The sequence below is a fragment of the Watersipora subatra genome, chromosome 2 (genome assembly GCF_963576615.1).
Source record: "Watersipora subatra chromosome 2, tzWatSuba1.1, whole genome shotgun sequence".
Classification (NCBI taxonomy): domain Eukaryota; kingdom Metazoa; phylum Bryozoa; class Gymnolaemata; order Cheilostomatida; family Watersiporidae; genus Watersipora; species Watersipora subatra.
This window is the reverse complement of record NC_088709.1, coordinates 38,640,154-38,658,403: the sequence shown is the minus strand read 5'-3', so window position 1 is coordinate 38,658,403 and position 18,250 is coordinate 38,640,154. Positions and strand designations below refer to the sequence as shown.

At 35.0% G+C, this 18,250-nt stretch overlaps 1 protein-coding gene across 1 annotated transcript in view; it reads left to right on the top strand.

The window, feature by feature from the left end:
* LOC137388906 (elongation factor-like GTPase 1) overlaps positions 1–5,950 on the top strand; it is a 57,803-nt gene extending 51,853 nt beyond the window's left edge. Inside the window, exons 21-22 of the mRNA XM_068075391.1 lie at positions 4,149–4,333; positions 5,756–5,950. Coding sequence (XP_067931492.1) covers positions 4,149–4,333; positions 5,756–5,944 — 374 coding nt within the window. The 3' untranslated portion in view covers positions 5,945–5,950. The remainder of the gene's footprint in view (positions 1–4,148; positions 4,334–5,755) is intronic.
* Positions 5,951–18,250: the final 12,300 nt, after the last annotated feature.

Below are 18,250 nucleotides of genomic sequence, written 5' to 3'. Positions count from 1 at the left end.
AAAACTGTGTCTAGATAACTCTGTAGCTAGATAACGCTTTCTCTAGATAAAACTGTGTTTAATTAACACTGTGTTTAGATGATGCCGTATCTACAGGATGCTGTATCTAAATTATTTCGTGACTAGATAACGCTGTATCTAGATAACGCTGCATATAAATGACCCTGTATTTAGATAAATTGTGCAAATCGCACTGCATTCCAGCCATTAAAGGCTGATTTAAATTAAAAGTTTAAAATTATGAATAAGATACAATATATATATTATGTTAGTATTAATCTTACCTAGGTCAAGGTCAAGCTAGAGTAAGTTACCTTGTGTATTTATCATCACCTCCATCTCTAATGATGTGTGTAAGTAACAACTCAAGCCTTCATTTATTTTCCTTTGATGCACTTTAGGTTTTCTGCGTGGTTTCGTATAGTACAGTGCACCCGCAGGATACGATTACCCTCATATACAACTTTTTCACCTAACGAAGTGGAACGCGATTATTTTTTCACCTCACTATATGAATTTTATTTCACCATACGAGTTCAACAAAATTTTCGCCCAAGTTCAAATTTGGCAGTCAGTGTGCTTATTACGTATGTCAAAATAACAAAGACACCGAAAAGCTTTTCGCCAAAAATATTTTCCAAACGCTTGAAAGAGACACGGTGACCGATTTATCTCAGCTCAGCAATTCCCGTGTGTAAAACGGTAATATTTTTTTTTTTAAATCAGTAGCAAAGTTAGATTGCGATCCCTTCATACTGAAGGTCTTCGTGGTCAAACAACTTCTCTTAACCCGCTAATAAAAATCCACTTTATTACGAAAACAGCATTGTTCAGGCTTTTTTGCCGAGTTCGGTTGCAAAAGGTTTTAAATGGGTCTGCTAAAAGTTATAGAAAAAGCGAAGACAGAAACTGATAAGTGATAAATTGTTGAAATACAGTAAAATAGTTGAAATAGATACCAAAACTTAGCTTCAAGTGTGAGTTTAGTAAGTTAAACTTATTTGAGGTGAATTCATAGTTTATGTTATACGTACGTCTTGAAGGTAAGAACTCCCTATGATGATACGTACATTATAATGTTACATTTTATTGCAGATATGGCAGATCATAATCACTAAATACACTAAAGTTATTGTAGATAGCATTAGTTACTAAGGTTAACATACTATTTTGTTACAAGTTTTTAATATGTACAGCACTTACATGTATATAAAATTTTGATGATTTTTCCCAAGAGATGTTTGCACTATATAATTACTATGGTTTCTATACCCCTACATACGACTTTTTCATCATACGGTGCCAACGCTGGAATGGGTCAAAATCGTTTCCTGAGGGTGTACTGTACATCTATTTCAATATTACATCAATCATTACCGTTATAGAGGGGTTATGTTAGCTGTGAAACTATAAGACTAATTACTATGCATTTTTATGGATTGTTATGGCAGTCCTGTGCACCATGAGAGATCATCGGGTGTAATAACTATGTGTACAATTATTACCTAATGCAGCAAGGTGGATGTGCGCCTGGCTGAATGTTAGAGTTCAAATCCCTTGCAGTATGGTATCTTTTTTCCTAATATTCACCTGCGGCTACGGATGGACATGAGTCGCCAGTGGATGGTCTGGGGTGGATCTTTACTATAGTAAAGATTTGCTCCAGTTTGTGACAGTCTTAGCATGCAAGTTTGATCTTGGAAGGAATTGCCACTTGAAGTCATCGGGGCAAACTTAGTAAATCCTGGAATATGCTGAAAACCATTTCAAATGTAGTCGCATTCTGCCAACTACCACAGTAATATAACTATATATTCTTGTTAAACTATAAGCTTGCTGCAAATTTGTGTAAATGACTCACCAATTATGTATTGAGTGTCTTTCTAATAGCTCTTTGAGATTTAAGCACCATTTCAACTGCATTAGATTGAAAAGTGTACAGCCAATCCTTTATAAATATAATCTTTTATAAATATAATCTTTTATAAATATAATCTTTTATAAATATAATCTTTTATAAATATAATCTTTTATAAATATAATCTTTTATAAATATGATCTTTTATAAATATGATCTTTTATAAATATAATATTTTATAAATATAATCTTTTATAAATATAATATTTTATAAATATAATCTTTTATTAATATGATCTTTTATAAATATGATCTTTTATAAATATAATCTTTTATAAATATGATCTTTTATAAATATGATCTTTTATAAATATGATCTTTTATAAATATAATCTTTTATAAATAAAATCTTTTATAAATATAATTTTTTATAAATATAATCTTTTATAAATATAATCTTTTATAAATATAATTTTTTATAAATATAATCTTTCATAAATACAATATTTTATAAATATAATCTTTTATAAATATAATCTTTTATAAATATAATCTTTTATAAATATAATCTTTTATAAATATGATCTTTTATAAATATGATCTTTTATAAATATGATCTTTTATAAATATGATCTTTTATAAATATGATCTTTTATAAATATAATCTTTTATAAATATAATATTTTATAAATATAATCTTTTATAAATATAATCTTTTATAAATATGATCTTTTATAAATATAATGTTTTATAAATATAATCTTTTATAAATATCTTTTATAAATATGATCTTTTATAAATATAATCTTTTATAAATATAATCTTTTATAAATATAATCTTTTATAAATATAATTTTTTTATACATGTAATATTTTATAAATGTAATTTTTTATAAATATGATCTTTTATAAATATAATCTTTTATAAATATAATACTTTATAATTATAATCTTTTATAAATATAATCTTTTATAAATATAATCTTTTATAAATATAATCTTTTATAAATATAATATTTTTTAAATATAATCTTTTATAAATATGATCTTTTATAAATATAATCTTTTATAAATATAATATTTTATAATTATAATCTTTTATAAATATAATCTTTTATAAATATAATCTTTTATAAATATAATCTTTTATAAATATAATCTTATATAATTATAATCTTTTATAAATATAATCTTTTATAAATATAATCTTTTATAAATATAATTTTTTATAAATATGATCTTTTATAAATATAATCTTTTATAAATATAATATTTTATAATTATAATCTTTTATAAATATAATCTTTTATAAATATAATCTTTTATAAATATAATCTTTTATAAATATAATCTTTTATAAATATAATCTTTTATAATTATAATCTTTTATAAATATAATCTTTTATAAATATAATCTTTTATAAATATAATATTTTTTAAATATAATCTTTTAAAAATAGTTTTTGGTGCATGCCTTTGGCCATCATTAAATTTGGGAGTGTTACCTATATCTTTTTATCAAACTTCAAATTACGTTCAGATAAGTTTCTAGGCATTGAGAATATATTCACCTTTTTTATTATAAGTCATTGTAGTCGACTGTTTACCAGCCTTTCCGAAATAGGAATAAAGGTCTGTACCAATGCAATATTATAATATTGTAGGACCACTCCATTTTTTTATGAAGATGTTAAGTTTTATTCATGAACAATTTTGATGTGGATATTATTTTTATGGGGTTTCTAATCTAGCTGAGTTTACTGTGACAGCCAAATTTACTTTTTAACTAAATGTTTGGTGCTTTATTTGCCTTCCATGAAGGAAAATTTGGTTGATTCACTCTATAATTTTGTGCTAAGCTTGTGCAATTCGATGTTTATGCTTCTCTCACCTCTGCTCTATATTACTCACTCAGGCAGTGTGCAGTCCTCCTTTAGTATTGCCGCAAACAAGCTATGGGTAGTCAAGTCTTGCTGGTAGCACCTGCTTGCTACTGCCAAAGTGTCAGTTTTGTAATTAAAACTAGTCATCCCAATAAGTAATGTCAGGTGAAACCTGGTGAATATAACCCACATAGCAGTGTTGGCAGGTTGTGATATTAGGTTTACCACACAACTCACCTTTTCACTCTTTAATATTCTATTTTATTAGCTCCTTCCAATAGAGAATGGCAAATTACGTCACAATCTGCTAAGGTGATCCTTTCCTTGATTCATAGTTTTTTATGTTGCTTAATATTGGAATATGGCTAGATGGTTTCCAAAATACAAATATAATTTGGTGTTCACAGGTAAAGTGTATGGTGTAATCGGGAAGAGAAATGGAAAGGTTATTTCAGAAGAAATGCAGGAAGGTACTCAGATATTCAACATTAAGGCAACACTGCCCGTCGCTGAAAGCTTTGGCTTTTGTGATGAGATTAGAAAACGTACGAGTGGTCTCGCTAGCCCACAGCTTATCTTTAGCCACTGGGAGGTAAGTAAAAACCTCAAGCAATGTCACGGTTGTATTTTTATTCGTATGGTTAGTAGTGTGAACATACAACCTCTAATCATTAGCAATTATTCAGTACAAAAGGGTTTAGCATGCGTATGACTCTATAAGAGTTACACATATGTATGTTTTATTAACATTTAATGAAAAGCTTATTCAAATTAAATAATTTTTTTTTCATTTTGCATTCAAACATCAGCAGCCGTGTAGTATGAAACCGATTGATCTCTCAATGTCATGTTGTCAGTAAGTGTACTCAACTGTCAACTCTAAATGTCAGCTGTCAACTCTAAGTGTCAGCTGTTAACTCTAAGTGTCAGCTGTCAACTCCAAGTGTCAGCTGTCAAATCTAAATGTCAGCTGTCAACTATAAGTGTCAGCTGTTAACTCTAAGTGTCAGCTGTCAACTCCAAGTGTCAGCTGTCAACTCCAAGTGTCAGCTGTCAACTCCAAGTGTCAGCTGTCAACTCCCAAGTGTCAGCTGTCAACTTCAAGTGTCAGCTGTCAACTCCAAGTGTCAGCTGTCAACTCCAAGTGTCAGCTGTCAACTCTAAGTGTCGGCTGTCAACTCTAAGTGTCGGCTGTCAACTCTAAGCCACCTTAAAACTTGTGAAGTACAAACTGAGTTGTCAATCACCTCATTTAGCTACCCAAAAGTGTAAGCCATGCCTCATTCTCACCAAACACTACAAAGTGCCTTTTTGCTTTTGTTTGGTTGTTGGGTTTTGCTATGAAATTTTGTATTTACGCTTTTGGGGTATGAAACACGCATGACTACAAACTAGTTTCTATAAACAAATATTACTACTATTTTTGGAAGTGATTACTTAATAAAATTGCCCAGAGAAAGATTACTTCGAGATATTATGACAAGATTAAGAAGTTGCTATTCATTTTTAAGAATAATCTGTGAATAATTTATGACATATTGTAATTTGTGAAAATTCACTATATAATCTATGTTTACTGTGAAAGACCTGGAAACAACATTTAATACAATCTAAATCTCACGCGGCTTGCAGCTAGCAAAAAAAACACTTGAACTTGGCTCAAAAGACACTTTCAACTAACCATTGGAGTTTGATGTTATCTTATCGGTGGAAAACTTACAAATCACACTTTAGGCAGGCAGTGTTCTATTATCAGCTTTTTTATAAACTGTAAAAGAAAGTTTTCTATGTTATTACTGTATTTTCGAATTCGATTGGTTTTTTTAACTATCGGTCTAATACCGATTTGTCCAAATCCAATCTGTCTGATAAACCAATTCGTCCAAAAACATTTAGTGTACAACCGATTCGTTGTAATAGATGTACCAAGCAGTGAGTAGATGCGGGTGAAAAGTCGATTGATATTTAGACGGTTGATAGTCGTATCAGTTTTTATTGAACTGATTCTTGTCAGGTGCTAGACTTGGATCCTTACTGGCAACCTTGTACAGAAGAGGAGATGGCCCACTATGGAGAAAAATATGACACTGAAAATCGCGCTAAAGTCTACATGAACCAAATAAGAAAACGGAAGGGGCTTAAAACTGAGGAGAATATCGTTGCTCATGCGGAGAAGCAGAGGACTTTGGGAAAGAAGAAGTAGATAGGATGGTGGATTGTTGTTTGTTGAGAAAATGCTTTTCTTGTTTTAATAAAATATTTTCTACTTTAGTGAAAGGTCTGCTATATTCTCCTAGAAAAGTAGTTTGCACTAATGGCACTATTTATTCTTTAAAGGTTGACTTGCAACAAAATTCACATTACAGTTATTTGGTATCAAAAGATTCACCATGTCTTACTCTGTTGTGTTGTAGGTGCCAAATATGTGGAAATGTGATTACAAGCTCTTAAAAGCTCAAAAACGAAAAGCCGCCGTAGATTGGAATCTCTTTATTTCTCTGACGTCATTACATTTGGTTATTGTCTTGTATTGAATGAATTGAAAGGCCAATAAAAAGCTCAATATAAACTTATCGTAGCACTAGTTTATGACAAACACTTCGGGTCATGATTATCAGACAATGATATGTACTCTTTCGAGCTAAGGTTAAAAAGTTTAACGAATTTTTACGGTAAGTTATAAGATATCACTGCTAAAAGTGACAGCATGATGGTGAATCTGTTGATACCAAATAACTGTAATGTGAATTTTGTTGCAAGTCAACCTCAAGATAAAAGTTATGTTCTATATTCTAATAGCAGTAAAGGTGCGTTTACACCAGGCCGATTTATCGGGGTTGCTTCAACTTCGATAGAGTCGGAGTTTGAACCGCTTCTAGTCTGTCTACGATTTGAAATATGTTTATGCAGAGGCTTTCACACCGGACCAACTCCGATTATACAAAATGGGTCACTATTTTAACCAATTGAATACAACATCGATACCTATTCCATTTTGACCGCTTATCACCAAAAACGGAAACGAAGGCCTCGCCATTGATGCATATCACGCCCACACTGCTTCTTACAGTAATTCTTATAGTAATAATAGTAATAATTTAGTTCATCTAAAGTAATTTTTTGCAATGATGGAACAAGACAACGACAATTTACTACTATGTTGTGCTGCAGCTGTTATAGCTTCAGATGAAGTCGAAGAAAAACAGGTACGTACACGTTTTAATTTAGATATAGAGTCTATTATTTATGTTATTCATATTGCGAACATTCAATTTAACAATTTTGTTTGCAATTTTTTTACCGATGTTTCAATTCACGTAATTTTATTAATTGTCACTGTACCCGATTAGACCAACCGTTAGAGAAATATTAGCTATTACTGTATTATTATTCTGGAAAATATTTCCTTGATTTGTGACCCAAACCAACTTTTCACATGATTCTACTACTGTCTGTTCTGTGTATTTGTAGGAAGATTTGAGGAAAAGTAAACCATAGGTCGGTCCAATTACTGGATCGCGTACCATACATGGCGCTTTTTATTCAACTGTGCCAAACTAATTGATGCTACTGGCGATGACAAACTACCATCCAACCGGGTTGGCACGTTCCAAAATTACTTTCGATTGTCTAAAGAAGAGTTTCGCTTAGTTTTATCGAAAGTGGAGCTAGAAATAAAAAAGCTAGATACCCACTATAGAGAAGCTATTACTGCAGAAGAAAGATTGATGGTAACACTGAGATATTTAGCTACCGGCGCTAGTTTAACTCAGCTGCATTATGAATGGTACATCTCAGTTGCTAGCTTATAACAAATAATTTCCAAGACTTCAAGAGTAATCTACAATTGTTTAAAAGATGATCTTTTTAAAACTCTGTCTAGTGTGCAAGAATGGCTCAACATCTCCACTGATTTGGAACAGAAATGGAATTTCCCAAATGCCATTGGTGCCCGTTACGGCAAACATGTCATGATGAACATGCCTTGGCATGCATGGTCTGAGTACCATAACTACAAGGGGCAGAAATCAATTATCTTGCTGGCTATGTGTGACGCAAACTACTCTTTGACATATGTTGATGTTGAGGCACAAGGTCGAGCTTCAGATGGGGGTATTTTTGAGGTAAGAACGCTGCAGGCAGCATTGACCAGTAATAATATTAATGTACCACCTGCCGGCTTACTGCTAGGGTGTGAAAAACCTTTACCTTATGTAATATTAGCTGATGAGGCGTTTCCTCCAAAATCTCACTCTATGCAACCATATTCAAAAAGGGTTTTGACAGATGAGAGAGGGATTTTTAATTACCGTTTATCAGGGGTTAGAAGACTAATCGAAAACTAACCGAGTAGGCATTGTCACAATGATACAGGTAGGCTTAATTTAAAGCATTTTATAACTAAGTTGCTTCATATTCATCTCTTGTATTCTGACATTTATCATCAGCAATTTCTGCACGGTGATACAAATAATTGCAATCATTTTAAAAATTTTCACATGATTGACCTGTAGTTTGGTAAGCATATCCAAGACTGTCTCTTGCGGTAGTGAATGAGAAGTACTTATGTTTTAGATCTGTCAAGCAATGGTAACACAGTCATGGTTTGATGAATTATTATTATATTTGATGTACATCAACCAACACTACAGTAGCTCATTTGATCGCAGCAATTATGCTGTTTGCCATCTACTGTACAGCAGTCAAACATTTGGCTCAATGGCATAGACAGTGTCTAAAGTGCATGTTTATTGAATATTTGAGTCCTATTGATCTGTGTAAAAAACATTCTCACACACTTATGACATATACAGTGGTGTGCAAAATAAACTAGACCTCTTTTCTGGGAAACTAAAAGTCTCATTTACAAACTTTCTTATCCACTGTAAATATAGTCTGTAAATTTAGTCCATGGCCATAAATTATATATTAATTTAATCCTCTTTTTGTCCTTATTTCCCATATATAAACGAAGCAGCCGTGAAATTAAATTTTTTAATAATTGTGTAGGCTGAATTCTGACCATTTCAATATTTTGAAATGTTGAAGATAAAAAGAAATGTTCAGAATTTAGCCTACACAATGGTTTAAAACATAATTTAGCCTACACAATGGTTTAAAACATAATTTAGCCTACACAATGGTTTAAAACATAATTTAGCCTACACAATGGTTTAAAACATAATTTAGCCTACACAATGGTTTAAAACATAATTTAGCCTACACAATGGTTTAAAACATAATTTAGCCTACACAATGGTTTAAAACATAATTTAGCCTACACAATGGTTTAAAACATAATTTAGCCTACACAATGGTTTAAAACATAATTTAGCCTACACAATGGTTTAAAACATAATTTAGCCTACACAATGGTTTAAAACATAATTTAGCCTACACAATGGTTTAAAACATAATTTAGCCTACACAATGGTTTAAAACATAATTTAGCCTACACAATGGTTTAAAACATAATTTAGCCTACACAATGGTTTAAAACATAATTTAGCCTACACAATGGTTTAAAACATAATTTAGCCTACACAATGGTTTAAAACATAATTTAGCCTACACAATGGTTTAAAACATAATTTAGCCTACACAATGGTTTAAAACATAATTTTACAACTCTTTTATTTACATATTTGAAATAAGGACAAAAAGGGATACATTTAATATATAATTCATGGCTACGGACAGAATGCACAGCGGGTAACCATGTTGTAAATAAGAGTTTCAGTATTCCCATAAAAGAGTTATATAAGCAGAAAATATAAGCTTATGATTATATAAAACTTGCTGGTATTACTATAATGTTGAATAGCTCGAATAACTGTCTGCTTCAGTTGATGTACCATATATAGGTGGTTGTTCTTGAAACTAAGCATCATGGAGAATTTGTTGGATTTTCAACAATGCGGTCGAGGCTAATTGTTTGTTCGGAATTTGACGGAGCTTGCCAGCATAGTCAAACACGTCTAATTTGGTTTGCCTATTTTCTTGCACTGTAATCATGGTGTATGTGATAGTTTTGGGAGCTTGGGCTCTAATTCCGTCGGGCTCTGACCTCTTGCGCTTCAGCGACCGGGGATGCCTGAACTGGAGTTTCAGCTTTGGGCGCACTTTCAGCATTTAATTTCTTGAGGCTGGAAAATGTGGCAATTGGTACAGCTAATACCAGTGAATCAGTTGTAGCTGACCTATCCATGTCAGCTTGACTGACTGAGTCTGTTGGTGCTGAAAAAGATGACGAATATGAGTTATTTGTAGAAGTGTCATACAGTAGCGTGGATATTGTTAAACACTCCATGTACAATTTGTAAAATTCTGTAAATGAACTATGTACCTTCACTAGGCATCTCAATACTAGACTCAGTCTGATTGACATGCACCGTCGCAGAAAGGAACATTAGGCTAGTGTAATATGGCCAAGACAGTCGATATGCATCTCCTGCGCCTGGCCTCTGGGATCTGAGCACCTTTTTGTATTCCTTCAGCCAGTATGTGCGTAGCCCTTGGTATTTGGCTTTGACAATTTGAACTAAAATGAGACGAAAAACATAAAATAAATAATTTACAGATTAAACTCTTGTGTAGGTAAAAGTGGGTGATCTGTAAGGACACCATCAACATTGATAGAAGTAGGTTGCAGTTTGGTAAGGGTTCAAATAAAAGCGATTATTAATAAATTTTTTGTAATAAACAAATTATCAACATTAACATAAATAATGTTTAATTACTAAATGCTTACTACCATTGTTAGATCAGCTGTTTACACTATAACACTGCACTGCGCACTAGTGCTAGTCCTACTAACCTGTACTGTTCAGCGACTTTGGCTAGATCCACATGCTGTCCTTGAGCCTGTGAAAAATGGTCCGGATGCGTATGGTTTCATATATGAAACCATATAGTTTATATAGTGGTTGCAACTCTGCAATTAACTGCTCAGTACTTATAAATTTTAATGCTAGTTTTAACTGATCTTTAGGTAAGACGGAATAGACAGCCATTTTTTATGCTTACATGTCCCACGCAATGGCAAATTTTTGCAATATTGCGAGATAATGATTGGTTAATTTCTTGTTTCCCTCTGACAAGGATGGCCGTCAAAATAGGACCAACATAGTATGCAGCATCTCACTGATTTTGTGACGGTGACGGGGGACAAGGCAGTTTTTACAACCGATTTGCCTTTTACACCAGGCCGATTTTGTCAGAGTTGAAACAACTCCAACAAATCGGCCTGGTGTAAACGCACCTTTAGTTTCTTTCATGCTTAATCAAATAGCTCGGGCAGCTGCATGTTTAATCAAATAACTCGCGCAGGTACATGTTTAATCAAATAGCCCGTGCAGGTGCATGTTTAATCAAATAACCCGTGCAGGTGCTTGTTTAATCAAATAACCCGTGCAGGTGCATGTTTAATCAGATAACCCGTGCAGGTGCATGTTTAATCAAATAGCCCGTGCAGGTACATGTTTAATCAAATAGCCCATGCAGGTGCATGTTTAATCAAATAACCCGTGCAGGTGCTTGTTTAATCAAATAACCCGTGCAGGTGCATGTTTAATCAAATAACCCGTGCAGGTGCATGTTTAATCAAATAGCCCGTGCAGGTGCATGTTTCATCAAATAACCTGTGTAGGTGCATGTTTAATCAAATAGCCCGCGCAGGTGCATGTTTAATCAAATAGCCTGCGCAGGTGCATGCTTAATCAAATAGCCTGCGCAGGTGCATGTTTAATCAAATAGCCTGCGCAGGTGCATGTTTAATCAAATAGCCTGCGCAGGTGCATGTTTAATCAAATAGCCTGTGCAGGTGCATGTTTAATCAAATAGCCCGTACAAGTGCATGTTTAATCAAATAACCTGTGTAGGTGCATGTTTAATCAAATAGCTCGTACAGGTGCATGTTTAATCAAATAGCCGTGCAGGTGCATGTTTAATCAACTAGCCTGCGCAGGTGCATGTTTAATCAAATAGCCTGCGCAGGTGCATGCTTAATCAAATAGCCTGTGCAGGTGCATGTTTAATCAAATAACCTGTGCAGGTGCATGTTTAATCAAATAGCCTGCGCAGGTGCATGTTTAATCAAATAGCCTGCGCAGGTGCATTTTTAATCAAATAGCTCGTACAGGTGCATGTTTAATCAAATAGCCGTGCAGGTGCTTGTTTAATCAAATAGCTCGTGCAGGTGCATGTTTCATCAAATAACCTGTGCAGGTGCATGTTTAATCAAATAACCTGTGCAGGTGCATGTTTAATCAAATAACCTGTGCAGGTGCATGTTTAATCAAATAACCCGTGCAGGTGCATGTTTAATCAAATAACCCGTGCAGGTGCATGTTTAATCAAATAGCCTGCGCAGGTGCATGTTTAATCAAATAGCCTGTGCAGGTGCATGTTTAATCAAATAACTTGTGCAGGTGCTTGTTTAATCAAATAGCCTGTGCAGGTGCATGTTTAATCAAATAACTTGTGCAGGTGCATGTTTAATCAAATAGCCTGCGCAGGTGCATGTTTAATCAAATAGCCTGTGCAGGTGCATGTTTAATCAAATAACTTGTGCAGGTGCATGTTTAATCAAATAGCCTGTGCAGGTGCATGTTTAAAAGACTGATTTTCAGGAATCAGATAAAGTTTTGAGGCCAAATATTTTAGCGACTTCGCAGAATACATTGAGCATATGTGTGTGATGTGAATGAAAGCAGCCCAAAAAATGTGGAAATGCATAGCGTTTGTGCGGACTAACAGACAGGCATACACAAAAATAAAATGGTCTTTATTAAATAACTGATAACTAATTACTGGTGACTAATTACTAATAATCCTACTCAGACCATTACGGGTAAACCTAAGCCAGCCAACATAACTCTCTTTTATTACCAGTTGTCACATACCAGTTCCATTGTAACAAACTGGAATGCTTATTAAGTGCTTTTCAGTTTAAAGGCAACCCTTAACTGGGAGTAAAGAAATATTTGTACTCATTCGACATACGCACACACTCTAACACCTGTATGCCAGTGTAGCATCTAATCACCGCCTTTTAGCATAACATGTAACCAGGCCTGTATTCCCTGAGCCGACTGAGTCACCCCAACTTTTTAGTGATTTTCGGCGGCAAAGTACTAAGAATTGCAGTCTAAGTTCATTCACTCAGAATTTCCAACAACTAATTTACTAGCAACTAGCGTTCTATATTGTTTTTGTGGTGGTTTCGCCAAATGAGTGATCTTGTGAGACTTTATTAAGACTTGGAAACTGAACTTTATTGCTTATAGTGGGGGTGTGAAGAAGACCCCAAAACTTGCATTTTCCTTTTCATAACATAACCAAATCAAAACATCGATGAGGAGCGCTCTGGGGCAAGCTCGTCTAAATAATCTTCTAATATTACCCATAAAAATGTTGAAATAGATACAGAATCAGTTGTAGAGGATTTTTGCCATGGACACACTGACAGAACAAGCTATTTCAATAAAAAAGTAATAGCTCTTGTTCTGGCAATGCCCCTTAAAGAAATATGTAGTGTCATGTGTTTTATATCATAATTTTGTTATCGTTCTTTGAATGAAAAAAATTTTTGCCTATCATGAACCATAAACAATATATTTATGTAGATTTTGATGCTTACAGTTATTGCATCTATGCATACTGTGAGGGTTGTTGATGCTTAAAAGGTCCAGAGCTGCGGGGCGCTGCCCCGAATCCTTTTGCATGGCTTACACCGCCCCCAGGTGTTCATAACTAGTCGCCTAACATTTGCCACCCCAACTTGCAACCAGGAATACATGCCTGCATGTAACTCCCGACAGTAATAAAAGAGAGTTATGTTGGCTGGCTTAGGTGTAATTCTCTCCTATAGCGAGTATGAGAATACTATAGCCTTTGTCAGTTAGGGTAAATACCATCATTTGTGTGTAAATTGTCAGCCATATTTGTCACCAGCGTTACTGCTAGTTTTTGACACATTTGGGTTGACCTTAGAAAGCCGACTTTTTACCATGAGTAATAAATAACACCAGTATCTATCTTTCAAATTTTGTTGTTCTAATAGCTTTGATCTGTTTATCAATATTTGTTGACACAGTCTCAATTTATAGCTATACTTGTATCAATCTTTTGATGCATTGGCTATTTATCAATCAGATTTGTGTCACGAGTAATGGCTTGGAGTCTGTTGTGATATGATATAAGAAGTTGTCTTCTCTTTTTCTAAAATATTTTTCAGAATAAAAAAGAAAACAACTTTTATGTTGCGTTTCACCAAAGACCTCAATTTATCTAATACCCACATTAGTGTATATCATTCATTGATCATTGTATAGGCAAATTTTTCACTTCAAGTACCTTTTCAAAACCGAAAGGACACTAACAGAATTACCAAAGAAACAAAGAGTGACGCGAATCTGTTCCGCAAAATATCAGCATGCTTGCCCAAGTGAAGATAGTAGAGAAAGCACTTGTCGAGTGCACCAACCTGCCTATCCTCGCATAGATGTCATGGAAAGCACATGTCAAGACATCAGCATGATTGTCTTAGTGTAGATGTTAGGAAAAGTGTAATCCAAGCTCATTGACACGCTTGTCGATGGCAGCGCATATCGAGCACTTGGACATACCAATCATAAAATATAACTGTTGTCAGTCAGTGTAGATGCCAACTGATAGAAGGAAGTTTGATCTGGAACCCTGGTTAGCCAAGGTAATTCTTCAGCATTGTGAGTTATCATAGATTATAACACTTGGCAATGAGTCTAACATTCAAACACAGGCTGCCAGCATGAGTTCACCTCTGAGGAGCCTCGTAAATGGCAACCACCATAAGTCAGTGTTAACTGCACCCCCCTGTTTGCAAGTGTGAATATTGACAGAGTAGTGAGGTTAAACTGCAACCCAAATCTACCAGTGTGAGTTTATCTGGTACAATAAAGCATATACAGTAATCTCTGTCAGTCTCTGTGAATCTCATCCACTGCCTGCTAGTCTAAAGTGCCATGAACTAAACGCAGCAAACATTTTAAGTGAGCATTAACTCTCACTCTTTTTAATCAGTATAAAATTTAACCAATGTCTGCTAGCAGCGCAAGATTAAACCTCCAGCACTCAGTGTCAAAAGCAACCAGCAGGAAGTTCTTTAAGAGTGTTTTTCACATCGCATCAAATCATCTCTAGCGTGATGCACTCTAGAAACTCTGGCGATGTGTTTAGTGTGACGCACTCTAAGAACCCTGGTTATGTGTCTAGTATGGTGCACTGTAGAAACTCTGACAATGTGTTTAGCATGATGCACCCTAGGAACCCTGGCAATGTGTGTACCATGATGCCTTCTAGGAACTCTGACTACGTGTATTATAGCATGATGCATTTTAAAAATCCTGGCAACCGCTTATTTATCATAAACTGAGCTTAAGTCTGCCAGCTAAAGATTCCTAGTCCGTTTTATACTGTTTGATCTGCTTTACTCGAGTGGAGAAACGCAACTCCGCTCACAGAAATGGTGGCCAATGGTGAGACAGGGCAAGCTGATCACTCAACTGACTATATGGACACCCTGAGCAACCTATCAGCTGCTTGTTTGATAGGAGAATACCTGTTCCTATCATTGCCAGGCATTACCCAACGTGGTCTCTCCTTCAACCCTTTGTATGGTTCATGTGAAAGGGTAGACAACTCCGTCAACGTTATAAGTGGATCATTGATAGATTGTGCATTTTCCAATGACTTTTACAAAACCTTATTGGCATCTTGGCGCCATGAACTGCTGGCAGCGCCGAAACAACTTGCTATCATATGTCATTGCCAATAATACTCACTGATATAGTTGTTCTCTGTTCATTGAATAGGACATCTCTACAAGTTCCTTCCAACTAACCTACTGTTATGACCAGGGTATAAAACATTAGGTGACCTCATAAACTATTGAACTGATAAATAGTCATAAGAAATAAAATGGTGCCGTAACCTCACACGACCTCTGTACATTCTGCACAAGAGCGCAGATCTACCGCAAAGACATCATGACCCATTCTGCATATAGACCTTTACACTTCTTCAATGATTGTGTCAGATGTTTCTCATGCAGCAGACATATTCTCTCATATCTGAACTGTTCATGTATCCTCTTAAAACTTTCAAACTTGTCCAATTATAATAGACAAGAATATTAATACATGATATCTGAAATATCAAAAATTATTATAAGAATATCTGAAACATGCTAAAGCGCTACCTTCTGCTGCAATGACCTCCATTTACCTAAACTTACCTAAAGGACAAATTTGGTAAAAAAATTTGAAGTTACTCGTTTCATATTGTTGGATTTGGTTAGGCGAATTGTTCAACTGTAGACCGAAAGTTGACTAGCTGTTACAAGCACTAAGAGGTTACCTTTCTTTTGACTAAATTCAATAAAACTAGTGATGTACATCATACAGAGTAAGTCAGCAGATACACTTCGCACTAGAGTGGCACCTTGCTTGCCTAAACTCAATGCAGAGAATGCCTTGCCTTTCAATACTCCATGAACTCTAGCCAAAGTGTCAATCAAACTTTCTAGAGTTACTGAGAGGCTAATAAAAAGAAGGCGATTCTGAATTGTTACCAAGAATTGAGTGAGCGAGGTGATACCAAATGTATTTCTTGTATTATGAGTAGGTTTCGGTCAGTCAGGCTTCTACTGGATGTAAGGAAATAGCTTATTGTTCCATATTGAGCTTATTGTTCCATCACTCGGTTGAAGAGCTCAACTTCACTAAATCCTTATACGGCACTGCTCAATCGGCCATTTTCTTGCCACTTTTTACCAATGATAAGCAAGGTAGCAGCTCCCTATTGGTCAGTCTTTGTATTTCACTCACTGACCTGGAGACAGTGTTGATCACGCAGATAACTCTGTTGGAATCTACTAGCTATTTGACTGACTTCAGTTCAGATCTCATATCCATTTCTATCTCGTTTTAGAATCGAAGAGAGAGAGAGAATGGCAGCATTCCGCTTGGAATAGATTTTAGATTTTGTCTTAATCCAAATGGCATTCAAACTACTCATCACGCTTCCATGTGAGATACATGACATGTCAAAAGGCGGTGTCACTGGCATCAGAGAGAATAACAAACATTGACAAACCAGCAACGCTATCTGGGTTCAAACTCCCATGATAAACAAGTTTTTTAGTTTAAAGAATTTGCTGATAAACTCTCCCACCGGCTCAATGACCCTTAAGACGTTAGATAGAGCAATCCCTCAAAGGTTGAGTATGGTGTCTACTTAGCTTACTGCAGGTAGAGACAGTGCATGCTTTTTAGAAGCATTTTAGTAGAAATAATGACTCTGTAATCATGTCTAGACATCTCTGAGTCTTGTGGCAAGGGAACTACAATGACTGGAGATATGTCCAGTTGCATAGAGCAATTTAAGGTTGGATGGTATTCCTGTCACCACTAGTGGACTTATTCGAGAATTCAACCCCAACCTGTTTGTTCACAGATAAAGGCTTCTAGGATCCGGCTGCTCTCTGCAGCTATGGTCTAGTGGTCACAAGATAACTTTGTATCTAACTCAAGTTTTTGTGCCTGAGTATCACACAAAATATTGTTGCTTGTGAAAAGACTGAAGAAACTGGCTGAGTATTCAATGTTTCCTTTAAAACTCTCTGCTGGAGAAGCTTGAATAAAATAGGTTGAAAAGCTTTGTCTTTTCTGAGATTTGAGTCAGTTTATACTCTGTTACTCTACTCGGTCAAATTCACCTTACTCATAATAACAAACAATCTACATATAACTCCAATTTCTGGGAAATGCAGAAAACTTGTGTCACACACTTATTGCTCTCACTTGATGCTGCTCTCTGAGGGATCTGCGCAAGGATATGAATCGGCACTTAACCGTGAATACAGAATGCTTAAGAACACAGGCTATTAAGTCTATACTCCCTACCGTTCTGAAAAATTCAACTATATCATCTCTCTTGGTCGCTAAGGCCGTTTCCATGGCATAAAGATGACGCAACACACGAGCGTTTCGCTTTCAAACAGTGACACCGAATCATGAGAGAATGAGAGCTTTGACAGTTTCCATGATGGCATTGCAGCGCCACATGGGGGTGTGTTACTACCCTATCACTGTATGGAAATTTAGTATGTATCATAGGCAAATGTGGAGTGGCTGTCAGATATCCAGCTGAGGCAGCTATATCACTTATATCATTGAGATTAATTGCATTTAAGGTTCTTTCTTCCGGTTTCTGCCAAAACATTCCATAAACATGCTGTCCTAATTCTCAAAGAAACTTAGAATTATGAGTTGTACTGCTATCTGATATAAGCAGGCAGCTAAGGAATTCTTCAGAAACTTTCTCAAAAAAACTGCTGAGAGAAATGCACTTGCATAACTGACTTGAATTGAAAACAATATGCATGGGTATTGACAGACTTTCTGTACTTGTAGCAGTAAGACGACTCAACCATCTCAGAAACCGACTGCTACTAATATCTTTTGTCTGC